The sequence below is a fragment of the Mobula hypostoma genome, chromosome 18 (assembly GCF_963921235.1).
Source record: "Mobula hypostoma chromosome 18, sMobHyp1.1, whole genome shotgun sequence".
Lineage (NCBI taxonomy): Eukaryota > Metazoa > Chordata > Chondrichthyes > Myliobatiformes > Myliobatidae > Mobula > Mobula hypostoma.
The window spans coordinates 2,553,663-2,570,297 of record NC_086114.1 but is presented as its reverse complement, the minus strand read 5'-3'; the positions used below and the strand labels follow the sequence as shown (position 1 = coordinate 2,570,297).

The following is a 16,635-nucleotide window of genomic DNA, read 5'->3' as shown; positions in this document are numbered from 1 at the left end:
GCAAAGGTATGTTTGGAGAAAAAAGGGTGCAGAATTTTATAAAAAGAATCCCTCTCCAACTGTTAAGCACGTGGGGTGGATTGATCATGCTTTGGGCTTGTGTTGCAGCCAGTGGCACGGGGAACATTTCACTGGTAGAGGGAAGAATAAATTCAATTAAACACTAGCAAATTCTGGAAGCAAACATCACACCGTCTGCAAAAAGCTGAAGATGAAAAAAGGATGGCTTCTATAACAGGATAATGATCCTAAACACACTTCAAAATCCACAATGGACTACCTCAAGAGGCGCAAGCTGAAGGTTTTGCCATGGCCCTCACAGTCCCCCGACCTAAACATCATCAAGAATCTGTGGATAGACCTCAAAAGAGCAGTGCATGCAAGGCAGCCCAAGAATCTGACAGAACTAGAAGCCTTTTGCAAGGAAGAATCGGCGAAAACCCCCCAGACAAGAATTGGAAGACTCTTAGCTGGCTACAAAAGCATTTACAAGCTGTGATACTTGCCAAAGGGGGTGTTACTAAGTACTGCCATGGAGGGTGCCCACACTTTTGCTTCGGGCCCTTTTCCTTTTTTGTTATTTTGAAGCTGTAAAAGATGGAAATAAAAAAAGTTTTCTTGCTCAAAATATTAAAGAAATGTGTCATCTTTAACTTTATGCCTTTTCGAAATCAGTTCATCTTTTACTCGCTTAGCTATTCACAGTAACAGAAATTTTGACCATGGGTGCCCAAACTTTTGCATGCCACTGTACAGCTACCTACCTTCATCAATGTGTTTAGTCACATTCTCAAAAAATTCAATCAGGCTCGTAAGGCACGACCTGCTTTTGGCAAAGCCATGCTGACTATTTCTAATCTTATTATGACTCTCCAAATGTTCATAAACTCTCCCTCTCAGGATCTTCTCCATCATCTTACCAACCACTGAAGTAAGACTCACTAGTCTGTAATTTCCTGGGCTATCCCTACTCCCTTTCTTGAATAAGGGAACAACATCGGCAACCCTTCAATCCTCTGGAACCTCTCCCGTCCCCATTGATGGTGCAAAACTCATCATCAGAGGCTCAGCCATCTCCTCCCTCCTTCCCCCAGTAGCCTGGGGTACATCCCGTCCAGTCCCAGTGACTTATCCAACTTGATGCTTTCCAAATGCTCCAGCACATCCTCTTCCTCTTCCTTAACATGCTCAAGCTTTTCAGTTTGCTGCAAGTCATCCCTACAATCGCCAAGATCCTTTTCCATAGTGAATACTGAAGCAAAGTATTCATTAAGTACCTCTACTATCTCTTTCAGTTTCATCCACATTTTTCCACTGTCACACTTTATTGCTCCTATTCTCTCATGTCTTATCCTCTTGCTCTTCACATACTTGTAGAATGCCTTGTGATCTATCCAGAAGATGTCGACCAGGCACCATCTTGACTGGAAGTCTGGTGGTCCTAGCATAGAAGTTACATAGCCTCCTCACTGACTGGAGTGGGACAAACAGTCCATGAGCAGGGTTATGCATCTGACAGAAGAAAGATCCTGGGATGAAAGTTGTGTCTTAAATCTTCAGTTTTAATTCAAAGTCAAATTAAGTCAAAGCTCAAAGTAAAATTTATTATCAGAGTACATACATTAGTACAACCCTGAGATTCTTTTTCTGCAGGCATACTCAGTAAATCTATAGAGCAGTAACTGTAACAGGATCAATGGATCAGCATTAACTTACATCATAGCTGGATTGCATATCTCACAAAAATGTGAGGTCAACTGTTTGCGCCTCCGAGCAGCAGTCTTCCTGGCATTGACCCGGAGAGAGTGCTTTGGAGCTTCCTGTAAAATATTGGCTCTGGACAGCTGAACGTTATCAGTAGCTCACTGTTACAGCTGTTGTTCAGGACCAATCTCTCGTTCCATCCAGGAACTATTTAGTTTGTGATCACTCTGTCAGCTGCCGCAGGGCTACGTTCCTTGACAGGTAGTCATCCTGACTCAGGTGGAAACCTGCAGAAGTCTCCAGCACAGAAACAGGCCCTTTGGCCCATCTAGTCTGTGCTGAACTATTACAATTAAGATGTTCGGGAGTAGCTCTCCAAAGCAAATTACAGCAGTTTTCTCATGAAGGGTCTCAGCCCATAACATTGACTGTTTATTCCTCTCTACGGACATTGGCTGACCTGCTGAGTTCCTCCTGTGTTTTGTGTGTGTTACAGCTGTTGCCATTTTGCCTGGGAACAGAGGCTGTCCACACTTCGACACCTTGAATGCAGGGTTGCAAAGGGAGACACTACTTGCAATTTCTCTGAATTGCCCAGCTGGGTTAAGAAGGAGGTTTCTCTAAATTCCTTCCATATCAGTGGGCATTACATTGTAGGCTGGCATCCACAGACCATACCCAGCTGTGTTAGCAAATGGTGTTGGGCACATTGCAGACCCACAGCTGTTCTGGGTGGAGGGGAAGGTGCGGAAGGGGGGGTGAGTTTATGCCAACTACAGGAAGAAACCTTGTTTCACCAGTCAGCTCAGTCCCTAGTGCCTGGTGACTACAGATGAGCATTTTCATTTAAAACCTCACCAACATACTCTGGCTCCACACACTAGTTGACTCCTTGGTCCTTAATATTCCCCTCTTCTCGCTGTCAACCCTTTTGCTTCTAATATAAGTACTAAACTGCTTTGGGGATTTCCAATGTCTGACCACAGCAAACAAAATGAGGGAGAATGGTATCCAGTGAATCTCATTTAATTAACAGTTCGATGATTTTAATGAGTTCCACATGTGAACCTCTTGAAATTATTTCAGTTTTCTGGATTGCGTACTGATTGGACTTAGAGCTGTATTTGTTGGGTTGGGAAGTCAAAACTCTCTGTCCAACATAGGAATTTCAGAGTTGTTGTAAAAGAGTTCCCATGGGCTTTTGTCTTTTATTAAAATTTAATCATTTTTAGTAAGTATTTGCAGAGCTTTTATAAACATTTCTTCAAATGGAGCACAGTAGTGTACCAGTTACACTTTACAGCACCAGCATTTAGGCTGCCGCTGTCTGTAAGGAGTTCTAACGTTCTCCTCATTGCCATGTGGGTTGCCTCCTGGCACTTCAGTTTCCTGCCACATTCCAAGGACATATGGGTTAGGGTTAATCAGTTGTGGGCATGCTGCAGTAGCACCAGAATTGTAACAACGCTTGTGAGCTGCTCCCAGCACATCCTCAAACCGTGCTGGTCATTGATGCAAACGATCCATTTCACTCTCTGGTTCTATGTACATGAACAAATAAAGCTCATAGAGTCATAGAGAAGTACAGCACAGAAACAGGCCCTTTGGCCCATCTAGTCCATGCTGAAACTATTTAAACTGCCTAGTCCCATCGACCTGCATCGGGACCGTAGCCCCCCATACCCCTACCATCCATGTACCGGCCCACACTAAACTTAAATGTTGAAATCGAGTTCACATGCACCAGTTATGCTGGCAGCTCATTCCACACTCTCAGGGCCCTCTGAGTGAAGGAGTTACCCCTCATCTTCCCCTTAAACTTTTCACGTTTCACCCTTAACCGATGATTTCTGGTTGTAGTGGAAAAATTCTGCTAGCATTTATCCTCTCTATATCCCTCATAAATTTGTATACCTCTATCAAATCTCCCGTCAATCTTCTACGTTCTAAGGAATACAGTCCTAAGCTATTCAAACTTTCCTTATAACTCTGGTTCTCAGACTTTTCTGCAAGAGCAACTTCATGCCTCCTTTTAGCTCTCCTGATATTTTCTTGTGTTTTCTTGCATTCCTTGTACTCCATAAGCCCCTCACTTACCCTATTTGCCTACACCTGCTATGCACGTCCTTTTTCCGCTTAACCAGGGCCTCAATATCTCTTGAAACCCAAGGATCCATACACCTGTTATCTTTACCTTTTATTCTGAGAGGCACATTCAAGCTTTGTACTCTCATAATTTTGCTTTTGAAGGCCTCCCACTTTCCAAGTGTACCTTTGCCAGAAAGCAGCCTGTCCCAATCCACACTTGCCAGGTAATTTCTGATACCATCAGAACGGGCTTTTCTCCAATTTAGAAACTCAACCCCCAGGCCAGACCTATCTTTTTCCATACTTACTTTGAAACTAATGGAATTGTGGTCACTGAAGGCAAAGTACTCCCCTACACAAACTTCTGTCACCTGCCCCGTCTCATTCCCTAATAGCAGATCCAGTATTGTGTGCTCTCTCATTGGGACTTCTACATTCTGAGGAAGGAAACTTTCCCGAACACACTTGACAAACTCTATCCCATCTAGTCCCTTTACAGAAACACAAAATAATCTGCAGATTAGTGGTGGGGTCCTGTTGAAGTTCCACCACTAAGCACATCTTTCCCTCTCCACCCCTCTCCGCTTTCCACAGGGATCGGTCCCTCTGCGACTCCCTTATCCACACATCCCTCCCCACTGATCTCCCACCCGGCGCTTATCCCTGTAAGCGTAAGTGCTACACCTGTCCCTACACCTCATCTCTTGCCACCATTCAGGGCCCCAAACAGTCCTTCCAGGTGAGGCGACACTTCACTTGTGAGTCTCTTGGGGTCATCTATTGCATCCGGTGCTCCCAGTGCGGACTCCTCTACATCGGTGAAACCCGACGCAGATTGGGGGACGGCTTCGTCGAGCACCTCCGCACCATCCACCACAACAGACAGGATCTCCCGGTAGCCACCCACTTCAACTCTGTTTCCCACTCACATTCAGATATGTCCATACATGGCCTCCTCTACTGCCATGATGAGGCTAAACTCAGGCTGGAGGAGCAACACCTCATATACCGTCTAGGTAGACTCCAGCCCCTTGGTATGAACATAGAATTCTCCAACTTCCAGTAATTCCCTCCCCCTCCCTTCCCCTATCCCTATTTCACTCTACCCCCGCCCCCAGCTCCCTCATGGTTCCGCCTCCTTCTTCTACCACCCATTGTTTTCAGGGCTATGACGTCAATGCTTCCCCTTCCCCACCCCTTTGTCTTTCAAATTACTGGTCCTTCAACTGAAGCTACAAGCATTCTTCAAATCCTTCCCCACCTTTCATTCTTCAGTCCTGACGAAGAGTTCTGGCCCGAAACATCAACTCATTGTTTCTGACTGATGCTGCCCGACCCGCTGAGTTCATCTAATCCCTTTACAGTATGGGAGTCTCAGTCAATTTGTGGAAAGTTAAAATCACCTACAATAACAACCTTATCTTTCTTGCAACAGTCTACGATTTCTCAAAAATGTTGTTCCTTTAAGTCTCGCGGACAGTTGGGTGGTCAATCCTATAGCCCCATTAACGTGGTCATACCTTTCTTATTTCTCAGTTCCACCCATAGAACCGAGTTCTTCAGTCTGTTCTGACTGAGCACTGCAGTGACATTTTCCCTGAAGTATAAAACCACCCCTTCTCCTATAATCCCTCACACTCTGTCACATCTAAAACAACACAACTCCAGAACAGTGAGCTGCCAGTCCTGCCCCTCCTGCAACCAAGTCTCACTAATGGCTACAACGTCATAATTCCAGGTGTTGATCCATGCCCTGAGCTCATCTGTCTTTCCTACGATACTTCTTTCATTGAAATATACGCAGCTCAGGAAATTAGCCACACCATGCTGAACCTTTTGGTTCCCGACTTTGTCTGTGGTCTCACCAACATCTGCCTCCACAACCTCTCCACCAACTGTTCTGGCAATCTGGTTCGTATCCCCCCGTAACTCTAGTGTAAACCCCACCGTGCAGCATTAACAAAACTTCCCACGAGGATATTAGTTCCCTCCAGTTGAGTAACTGGCCGTCTCTTCTGTACAGGTCCCACCATCCCTGGATGAGAGCCCAATGATCCAAAAATCCCTGCTACGTCAACTCCTTAGCCATGTGTTAAACTGTATAGTCTTCCTAGTTCTGGCCTCACTAGCACGTGGCACGGGTAGCAATCCTGAGATCACAGCCCTGGAGGCCCTGCACTCCCTCACCTCCCTTCCAGAACCTCGTCACTCCTCCTACCCATGTCATCAGTACCTACATGGTCCACGACTTCTGGCTGTTCACCTTCCCACTTAAGAATGCTGAGGACTTGATCCATGATGTCCCAGACCCTGGCACCTGAGAAGCAATATACCATCCAGGGCTCTTGTACTCACCCACAGAAACTCCTTCCTGTTCCGCTAACGAATTCCCTGTAACTACAGCATGCCTCTTCTCCCCCCCAGCTCCAACTCCTCAACATGTTTTGTTCGAAGCTGCAGCTGGATGAACTTCTCACAGTTGTAGTCATCAGGGACACTGGAGGTCTCCCTGCTTTCCCACATCCTGCAAGAGGAGCATTCCACTATCCTGCCTGGCATCTCTGCTGTCCTCATTGATCAAATGTAAAGTGGGAGGGGGGACCCTGTACCTTCATCATTTTGTTTTTGCCTTCTCTGATGGAGATTTCTCTTTGCTGAAGCCTCGAAGAGCTAAAGCCTCAGAATTCCACTCTGACAATGGCCACTGTGACAGTGGCCACCCCATTTGCCCCTGCCACCGTGACAATGGCCACCCCACTTGCCCCTGCCTTACTTTAATCTGTTCTCGCTGATCGACCCCAAACACCAATTGGCCGCTGCTCAAAGCTCCAAAGAACTGCCATGGGTCATTGCCTTTAGTAGTCAGGCAGCAACCTTGAGAGATTTACGTCCTGTCAAACCTCTGATCTCTCCGATTCATCACTGGTCAAAGCTCCAAAAAACTGCCCTGAGTCGCTGCTTTTTATAATCAATCTGTGACCGTGATTGGAGCAGAATTAGGCCACTCGGCCTATCGAGCCTGCTCTGCCATTCAATTATGGCTGATATATTATCCCTCTCAACCCCATTCTCCCGCCTTCTCCCCATGACCTTTGACACCCTGGTGTAGAATAAGACATCTGATGTCAGTACTGATACTCAGAGCAGGATCAGGTTCATTTTCACTAATGTGTCATTGAATTCGTTGTTTTTCAGCAACAAATGCAAAATGTTAAAGAATTACATTAAATTATAAAACGAAACATAAACAAACAAATAGGAGATCAGTATGGAGAGGTGGCGTTCATGAGGCTCCCATACCTCCTCCTGAGAAGAGGACATGTCTTTGATGATGAAGGTCTTTTATGATGGATGCCACATTCTTGAGGCACTGCCTATTTATTGTACCCCACAAGTGAAACGTCCTGCCTTATTCCCAGCCTGCTGTATACTTCCTGAGCCCCGAGTTGGGCTCCAGTTGGCACGCCTGCTGTGTGGTGTGCTGCCCAGACTTGTCAGGCGTGTGTTGAAATGTTTGACAATGATCAGAGAATTGAGAGTGCACCATACACACTGGCTGGATGTTAACACCAGCCTTTGTAAATATGTGGACAAGGAGACAGTCCTGATGAAGGGTCTCGCCTCAAAACATCGACTGTTTACCCTTTTCCATAGATGCTGTCTGGCCTGCAGAGTTCCTGCAGCATTTTGTGTGATCTTTCATTGATATGGATAGTATGCTATTGATTTGCTGAGTATGCCACAAGAAAACGAATCTCAGGGTTGTATATGGTGACATATTTGTACATTGATAATAAAATTTACTCTGAACTTTGCAAATTCAGAATAAGCAACTCCCTGGTACAGAAGCACCTCATTGGAGAGCTGGTGCTATAGCACCATCTCGTGGCTGGATAATGCATAACCCCTGCTGGTACTTTATTGCGCAGGATTTTACAGTAGACTGCCCGATGTCTCAGGACCAGGCTTGCCCCGTCGGCTCCATCAACCTTCAAGTTATCTGCAAACTTACTAATCCACCCTTCCACTTCATCATCCAACTCAATTATAAAGGTGTTAATAAGAGTACTAATGATCAGTGAGGCACAGAAAATCAATATTTACTGAAAAAGTAACTTTTATTGCTGCAATTAAAAAGCACGTGGGTTCACAAACTAACTACCTGTGTGCACACCCATTAGAATCCCTGATCCTCAATGAACAGTCAGTGGAGAGAAAAGGTATTACCCAGGAAAGTACACTGGCCAGGCGTTCCTCGTGGACCCGATCTCCACCTGTCCATGGGGTCCTCCTTTTCCACAATGGCTAGTCTCTGGTTGCAGGAGAGTTATCGCCCCTATGTATTTGGAGCTCCTGACTCTCATCAGTTGAACTGGTGGATCTCCACCCTATTAGCTCAAGGTCACCAGACCTACCTGGGTCACCTTCTCACTAGTCATTCTTACAGGGCTACAGCCAACATTGTTTCATGGCTCTGCTCACCCCAGCCTTGTGTATCTGTGTGTTTCTACTCTGGCTGGTCCAAACCAGTTAAATAAAGCGACTAGAGTCCAATGTTTCTGGCATTTTATGTAATTAAGTAGCTATTCCTCTGAGACTGGCCTCAGGTTTAGCAGGTCATTACCTGAAGCTCCTTGTGTGCACATTCAACTGCTCTGATTAGATTGTCCCAGATCAAGAATCGGTTCAGAATCCACACACTTTACACTTGCAAACATGAGGAGATCTGCAGATGCTGGAAATTCAAGCTGCACACACAAAATGCTGGTGGAACACAGCAGGGCAGGCAGCATCTATAGGAAGAGGTACAGTCGACGTTTCGGGCCGAGACCCTTCATCAGGACACTTCGCACTCGTTTGAGAATGGCCTCGGGTTTAGCAGGTCATTACCTGAAGCTCCTTGTGTCCACATTCAGTTGTTCTGATTAGATTATCCCAGAATCCACAAAGTGGGGGGAAACAAAAACAACTGGCTTGTCTGCTTCTCTGTCCTTGATTCGCCAAATCCACTAATTGTAGACTGCAGTTTCTTCTGACCAACGAAAGAACTTTGTGTGGCCATACAGACATGGATCCTTTGCGAGGTCTGGCTTGACCAGAATTTTTGCTTTGTTTTAGGATGATGCAGAGTTGATCATTGAGGGGCTGCTAAACATATCATGGGGCCTGAGAAGACCGATACGACTTCAGATGCAGGACGACAATGAGCGCATACATTTCTCCAGTTCCAAGTTGCTCCGTACAGAGCTGGACAACGGCTCCCACAGGTAAGCCATCACACTGAGGTTTCTTATCCAAGATCAGTATCAGTACCCCCATCTGTCGACAGAGTTGGTGGAGAGTATGGAAAAGGTTGGAGACTGAAGGATAATCCATCCATGATAACATTTGGAGTGTGGGATTTCTGCAGTTCTTATCCCAGGTTGATCCTATTAGTATTCCTAACTTTTATTGATGGGTGATTGGGAAATTCTACAATGTGGTCACTCATCTCCATGGAATGGGGATCATTGGGAGAAGTAAGAATAGTCTTTGTGAATGCAACTTAGTTTCACTGCGATGATCTGTTCCAGCAGTCAAGAATGCTTTCTCAAGATTCATTCCCAAAGCTACTCTCCTTGGAACAGAATGGTCACAGTCCAGCTCCCCAGCCTTTGACGTCTGATTTGTAAATTCATGCCATTTAGAGTGGATTCTTCAAGTATATCCCAGATAGCCCAGTGTTTTATTGTCAGCTACATTCTTACAGCTAAGAGATAAAGCTTTACTTTTATTACACGATGTACTCTTGACGTTACAATCCAGCTCGTCACGATCTTGCACCCTATCGTCTACCTGCACTGCACTTTCTCTGTGGCTGTTACACTTTATTTTGCATTCTGTTATTGTTTTACCTCGTTCAATCTCATTGCACTGTGTAATGATCTGATCTCTATGGACAGTGTTCAGTCAGTGGTCAGGTAATCAAATGCAATGTTAGAGTTAATTTCCAGAGAACTAGAATGTAAAAGCAAGGATGTGATCTGAGGCGTTAGACTTTATACTTTATTGTCGCCAAACAATTCATACTAGAACGTACAATCATCACAGCGATATTTGATTCTGTGCTTCCCGCTCCCTGGATTACAAATCGACAGTAAATATTAAAAATTTAAATTATAAATCATAAATAGAAAATAGAAAAATGGAAAGTAAGGTAGTGCAAAAAAACCGAGAGGCAGGTCCGGATATTTGGAAAGTACAGCCCAGATCTGGGTCAGGATCCGTTCAGCAGTCTTATCACAGTTGGAAAGAAGCTGTTCCCAAATCTGGCCGTACGAGTCTTCAAGCTCCTGAGCCTTCTCCCAGAGGGAAGAGGGATGAAAAATGTGTTGGCTGGGTGGGTCGTGTCCTTGATTATCCTGGTAGCACTACTCTGACAGCGTGCGGTATAAAGTGAGTCCAAGGACAGAAGATTGGTTTGTCTGATGTGCTGCACCGTGTTCACAATCTTCTGCAGCTTCTTCCAGTCTTGGACAGGACAACTTCCATACCAGGTTGTGATGCACCCCAGAAGAATGCTTTCTACGGTGCATCGATAAAAATTAGTGAGGGTTTTAGGGGACAGGCCTAATTTCTTTAGTTTTCTCAGGAAGTAAAGGCACTGATGGGCCTTCTTGGCAGTGGACTGTGCTTGGTTGGACCAAGTCAGGTCATTTGTGATATTGACCCCGAGGAACTTAAAGCTTTTGACCTGTTCCACTTGCGCACCACTGATGTAAATGGGGTCGTGTGGTCCGCTACTCCTTCTGAAGTCAACAACCAATTCCTTTGTCTTGCTGACATTGAGGGATAGCTTATTGTCTTCGCACCATGCCACCAGGTTCTTAATTTCCTCTCTGTACTCAAACTCATCATTACCTGAGAATCGGCCTACAATTGTTGTGTCATCAGCAAACTCATATATTGAGTTTGATGGAAACTTGGCTACACAATCATGGGTGTACAGTGAGTACAGCAGGGGGCTGAATACACAGCCTAGTGGGGCACCAGTGCTCAGAATGATTGTAGAGGAGAGCTTGTCCCCTATTTTTACAGCCTGGGTCTAGTCTGTGAGGAAGTTGAAGATCCAGCTGCAGATCTGAGTGCTAAGGCCCAGGTTCCGGAGCTTAGGAATCAGTTTATTTGGAATGATGGTATTAAGATATTGGTCTAACCATACTTGGAGTATCATGCAGCTTTGGGTCCATTATCTAAGAAAAGAAATGCTGGCATTGGAGAGGATCCAGAGAAGGTTCATGACAATTATCCCAGGAACGAAAAGATTAACATAAGAGGAATATTTGATGGTTCTGGCCCTGTACCAACTGGAGTTTAGAAGAATGATGGAGGATCTTATTGAAACCTAAGAAAAATTGAAAGTTCTGGATGGAGTGGATGTGGAGAAGATGTTTCCTATAGTGGGGGAGTCTTAAGACCAGAAAGCACAGTCTCAGGTTAAGGGATGTCCATTAGAAGAGAGATCAGCAAGAATTTCTTTAGCCAGAGGGTGGTAAATCTGTGGAATTCATTGCAGCAGATGGCTGTGGAGGCCCAGTCATTGGGTATATTTAAACCAGAGGTTGATAGATTGTTACTTAGTTAGGGTGTCAAAGGTTGTGGCATGAGTGGAGTTGAGAAGGATAATAAATCAGAAATGATAGAATGGTGGAGCAGGCTAAATGGGCCGAATGGCCTAATTTTACTACTATGTCTTATAGTTTTTTGGAACATATGCAAGACAGACTTTTCACAGTATCTCAGTACATGTGATAATAAGAAAACCAATTTCAATTACTTTTGTCCTATGACCTGTTAAAATTTCAGTCCTCAAATAAATTGAAACATTGATGTATACAGAGAGTTTGAAAGTCTGGTACATCCCTCTGAAAGAAACTAAGAACACTGATTGATGCCATTGGAATATACAACCACACAAATGGCGACGATAACTGGATTATTACCAAGTTGACCTCTGTTATTCTCTGCCACTCACTGCGTGCACAGTGACTGGGAATGTTGGGTTCCTGGGCAGGAAGGGAATCAGCATTTGGAGCTTGTCAAGGTAAGTGGAGTTGAGGTCCAGGACCACCTTACTAAATGTGGAGCACCTACAAGATAAACAATTTCCTAACTTTTGCTCTTATAGAAACATAGAAAACCAAAGATGAGCCCAATATGTCCTTACCTTAGAAATTACATAGGGTTACCCATAGCCCTCTATTTTTCTAAGCTCCATGTACCTATCCATGATTATCTTAAAAGACCCTATCGTATCCATCTCCACCACCATCGCCGGCAGCCCATTCCACACACCCACCACTGTCTGCGTAAAAAATTTACCCCTGACATCTCCTCTGTACCTACTTCCAAGTACCTTAAAACTGTGTCCTCTCGTGCTAGCCATTTCAGCCCTGGGAAAAAGCCTCTGACTATCCACACGATCAATGCCTCTCATCATCTTATACACCTTTATTGGGTCACCTCTCATCCATCGTTGCTCCAAGGAGAAAAGGCCAAGTTCACTCAACCTATTCTCATAAGGCATGCTCCCCAATCCAGGCAACATCCTTGTAAATCTCCTCTGCACCCTTTCTATAGTTTCCACATCCTTCCCGTAGTGAGGGGCCAGAACTGAGCACAGTACTCTAAGCGGGGTCTGACCAGGGTCCAATATAGCTGCAACATTACCTCTCGACTCCTAAACTCAATCCCACGATTGATTAAAGCCAATGCACCATATGCTTCTTAACCACAGAGTCAACCTGCACAGCGGCTTTCGGACCCCAAGATCCCTCTGTTCCTTCACACTGCCAAGAGTCTTACCATTAATACTATATTCTGCCATCATATTTGACCTACCAAAATGAACCACCTCACACTTATCTGGGTTGAACTCCAGCTGCCACTTCTCAGCCCAGTTTTGCATCCTATCCATGTCCCGCTGTAACCTCTGACAGCCCTCCACACTATCCACAACACCCCCAACCTTTGTGTCATCAGCAAACTAATTAACCCATCCTCCACTTCCTCATCCAGGTTATTTATAAAAATCACGAAGGGTCCCAGAACAGATTCCTGAGGCACACCACTGGTGACCAATCTCCATGCACAATATGACCCGTCTACAACCACTCTATGCCTTCTGTGTGCAAGCCAATTTCTGGATCCACAAAGCAATGTCCCCTTGCATCCCATGCCTCCTTACTTTCTCAATAAGCCTTACATGGGGTACCTTATCAAATGCCTTGCTGAAATCCATATACACTACAGCTTTTGCTCTACCTCCATCAATGTGTTTAGTCACATCCTTAAAAAATTTGATCAAGCTTGTAAGACATGACCTGCCTTTGAAAAAGCCATGCTGACTATTCCTAATCATATTATGCCTCTCAGGATCTTCTCTATCAATTTACCAACCACTGAGGTAAGACTCACTGGTCTATAATTTCGTGGGCTATCTCTACTCCCTTTCTTGAATAAGAGAACAACATCCACAACCCTCCAATCCTCCGAAACCTCTTCCATCTCAGAATGGCAGACAGTGACTAGAGGGGTACCGCAAGGCTCGGTGCTGGGACCGCCGCTATTTACAATATACATTAATGATTTAGATGAAGGGATGAAAAGTAACATTAGCAAATTTGCAGATGACACAAAGCTGGGTGACAGTGTGAAATGTGAGGAAGATGTTATGAGAATGCATGGTGACTTGGACAAGTTGGGTGAGTGGGCAAATGTATGGCAGATGCAGTTTAATGTGGATAAATATGAGGTTATCCACTTTGGTGGCAAGAACAGGAAGGCAGATTACTATCTGAATGGTGTCAAGTTAGGAAAGGGGAAGTACAACAAGAGCTGAGTGTGGTGTCCTTGTTCATCAGTCACTGAAAGTAAGCATACAGGCACAGCAGGCAGTGAAGAAAGCTAATGGCATGTTGGCCTTCATAACAGGGGGAGTTGAGTACAGGAGCAAAGAGGTCCTTCTGCAGTTGTACAAGGCTCTGGTGAGACCCCACCTGGAGTACTGTGTGCAGTTTTAGTCTCCAAATTTGAGGAAGAAAATTCTTGCTATGGAGGGAGTGCAGTGTAGGTTCACTGGGTTAATTCCAGGGATCGTGGGAATGTCATATGTTGAAAGATTGGAGTGACCGGGCTTGTATACACTGGAATTTAGAAGGATGAGAGGGGATCTGATTGAAACATATAAGATTATTAAGAAATTGGACACGCTAGAGGCAGGAAACATGTTCCCGATGTTGGGGGAGTCCAGAACCAGAGGACACTGTTTGAGAATAAAGGGTAGACCATTTAGAATGGAGTTGAGGAAAAATTTCTTCACACAGAGGGTTGTGGATCTGTGGAATGCTCTGCCTCAGAAGGCAGTGGAGGCCAATTCTCTGGATTCTTTCAAGGAAGAGTTAGATAGAGCTCTTAAAGATAGCAGAGTCAAGGAAATGGGGAGAAGGCAGGAACAGGTTACTGATTGTGGATGATCAGCTATGATCACAGTGAATGGCGGTGCTGGCTCGAAGGGCCAAATGGCCTACTCCTGCACCTATTGTCTATTGTCTCCATTGATGATGCTAAGATCATTGCCAGAGGGTCAGCAAGCGCCTCCCACGGTAGCCAAGGGTACATCTCATTTGGTCCCGGTGACTTATCCAACTTAATGCTTTCCAAAAGCTCCAGCTCATCCTCTTTCTTAATATCTACATGCTCAAGCTTTTCAGTCCACTGTAAGTCATCCCTACAATCATCAAGATCCTTTTCCGTAGTGAATACTGAAGCAAAGTATTCATTAAGTACCTCTGCTCTCCCCTCCGGTTCCACACACACTTTTCCATGTCATACTTGATTGGTCCTATTCTCTCATGTCTTAACTTCTTGCTCTTCACATACTTGTAGAGTGCCTTGGGGTTTTCCTTAATCCTGACCGCCAAGGCCTTCTCATGGCCCCTTCTGGCTCTCCTATTTTCATTCTTAAACTCCTTCCTACTAGCATTATAATCTTCTAGATCTCTATCATTACCTAGTTTTTTGAACCTTTCGTAAGGTTTTCTTTTCTTCTTGACTAGATTTTCAACAGCCTTTGTACACCACGGTTCCTGTACCCTTCTGTCCTTTCCCTGTCTCATTGGAACATACCTATGCAGAAATCCACGCAAATATCCCCTGAACATTTGCCACATTTCTTCCATACATTTCCCTGAGAACATCTGTTTCCAATTTATGCTTCCAAGTTCCTGCCTGATAGCCTTATATTTCCCCTTACTCCAGTTAAACGCTTTCCTAACTTGTCTGTTCCTATCACTATCTCCAAAATGCTCTCCCGCTGAGAGACCTGACTCCTGACCAGGTTCATTTCCCAATACCAGATCAAGTACAGCTTCTCTTCTTGTAGGCTTATCTACATATTGTGTCAAGAAACCTTCCTGAACACACCTAACAAACACCACCCCATCTAAACCCCTCGCTCTAGGGAAATGCCAATTGATATTTGGGAAATTAAAATCTCCCACCACGGCAACCCTGTTATTATTACACCTTTCCAGAATCTGTCTTCCTATCTGCTCCTCGATGTCCCTATTACTATTAAGAGGTCTATAAAAAACACCCAGTACAGTTATTGACCCCTTCCTGTTCCTAACTTCCACTGAGGTTTTTAAGCCTTTGTTATCTATATTTGGATTTGAGCGTTCTAGAACTGCGTAACCATAAATTGTCATCATCTCTCTCATGCTGATGATAAACACACACAATAGTCCATTGCTCCCTTACTTTCCTGAGTCCAGACTAGTTCAAGGTAGCTGTCAGCGCAGAAATCTGGAGCCCAGATTCAGAATTCCACACATTTCAACCTTATGACCATAATTACCAAACTGTGATTTTAGAATCTACTGGAGCCAGTGATTTGATGGTATGCTGTGATCCATATGGTAGGGATATGATCCATATGGTATGGTGTGATGGTATGATATGCCATCATATGGTATGTGATATGTATAGTATGATATGCAATCCATATGTTATGCTGCGATGCATATGGTATGGTGTGGTATGCTGCAATGCATATTACAGTTTCAGTTACTGTAGTCACTGTGTGATTTTAATGAACTGTTGAATTTCTGAGTATTTCACATTAACCCTTGCAGAAAAGGAACAATGTCGCGCATCTTGACAAATACCAGTTTGTCTGAAGCTGAAAATGAGTCGTCTAGTAAGGATGATTTTCCACCAAACATGATGGGCGACACCATTCCAGGTTAGTGAAGCTGGTGGTGATCCAGTGACACCGGCCAGAGTCCAGATACCACCCAGAACTTGAGGACTTGTTCCCTGAATGTCTAGTTGTGCTGTAACTGCAGCAATTTATTCTGTGTTCTGTTATTGTTTTCCCTTGTACCACGTCAGTGCATTGTTAGAGTCATAGTGATAGAACAGCACAGCACAGAAACAGGCCTTTTCGCCTATTTAGTCAGTGCCAAAATATTAATCTGCCAAACTACTAACGTGGTAATGAGTTGATCTGTATGGATGATATGGGCGACAAGTATTTTCACTGTACCTCGTACCTGTGACAATAAAGCAATTTACAATTTAGCATCTCACTCGTTTCCATGATCTTCCCCGTGGAAAAATCAGATGAGAAATATTTATTTTAGCCCTCACCATCTCACGTCTTCACACATAGACAACCACACTGAGCAGCACACACAATATGCTGGAGGAGCTCAGCAGGTCAGGTAGCATCTATGGATGCGATTAAACAGTTGACGTTTTGTGCTGAGAGTCTTCATCAGGACAACCACACTGATTCTTACT

General features: G+C 44.6%; 1 protein-coding gene across 2 annotated transcripts in view; it reads left to right on the top strand.

Annotated features, from left to right (window-relative positions):
* The window catches only part of rassf4a (Ras association domain family member 4a), a 327,866-nt gene that overhangs the window by 288,020 nt on the left and 23,211 nt on the right, over positions 1-16,635 (top strand). For both annotated transcript variants that reach the window (XM_063070316.1, XM_063070317.1), the window contains exons 5-6: positions 8,911-9,059; positions 15,966-16,075. In XM_063070316.1, coding sequence (XP_062926386.1) covers positions 8,911-9,059; positions 15,966-16,075 — 259 coding nt within the window. The remainder of the gene's footprint in view (positions 1-8,910; positions 9,060-15,965; positions 16,076-16,635) is intronic.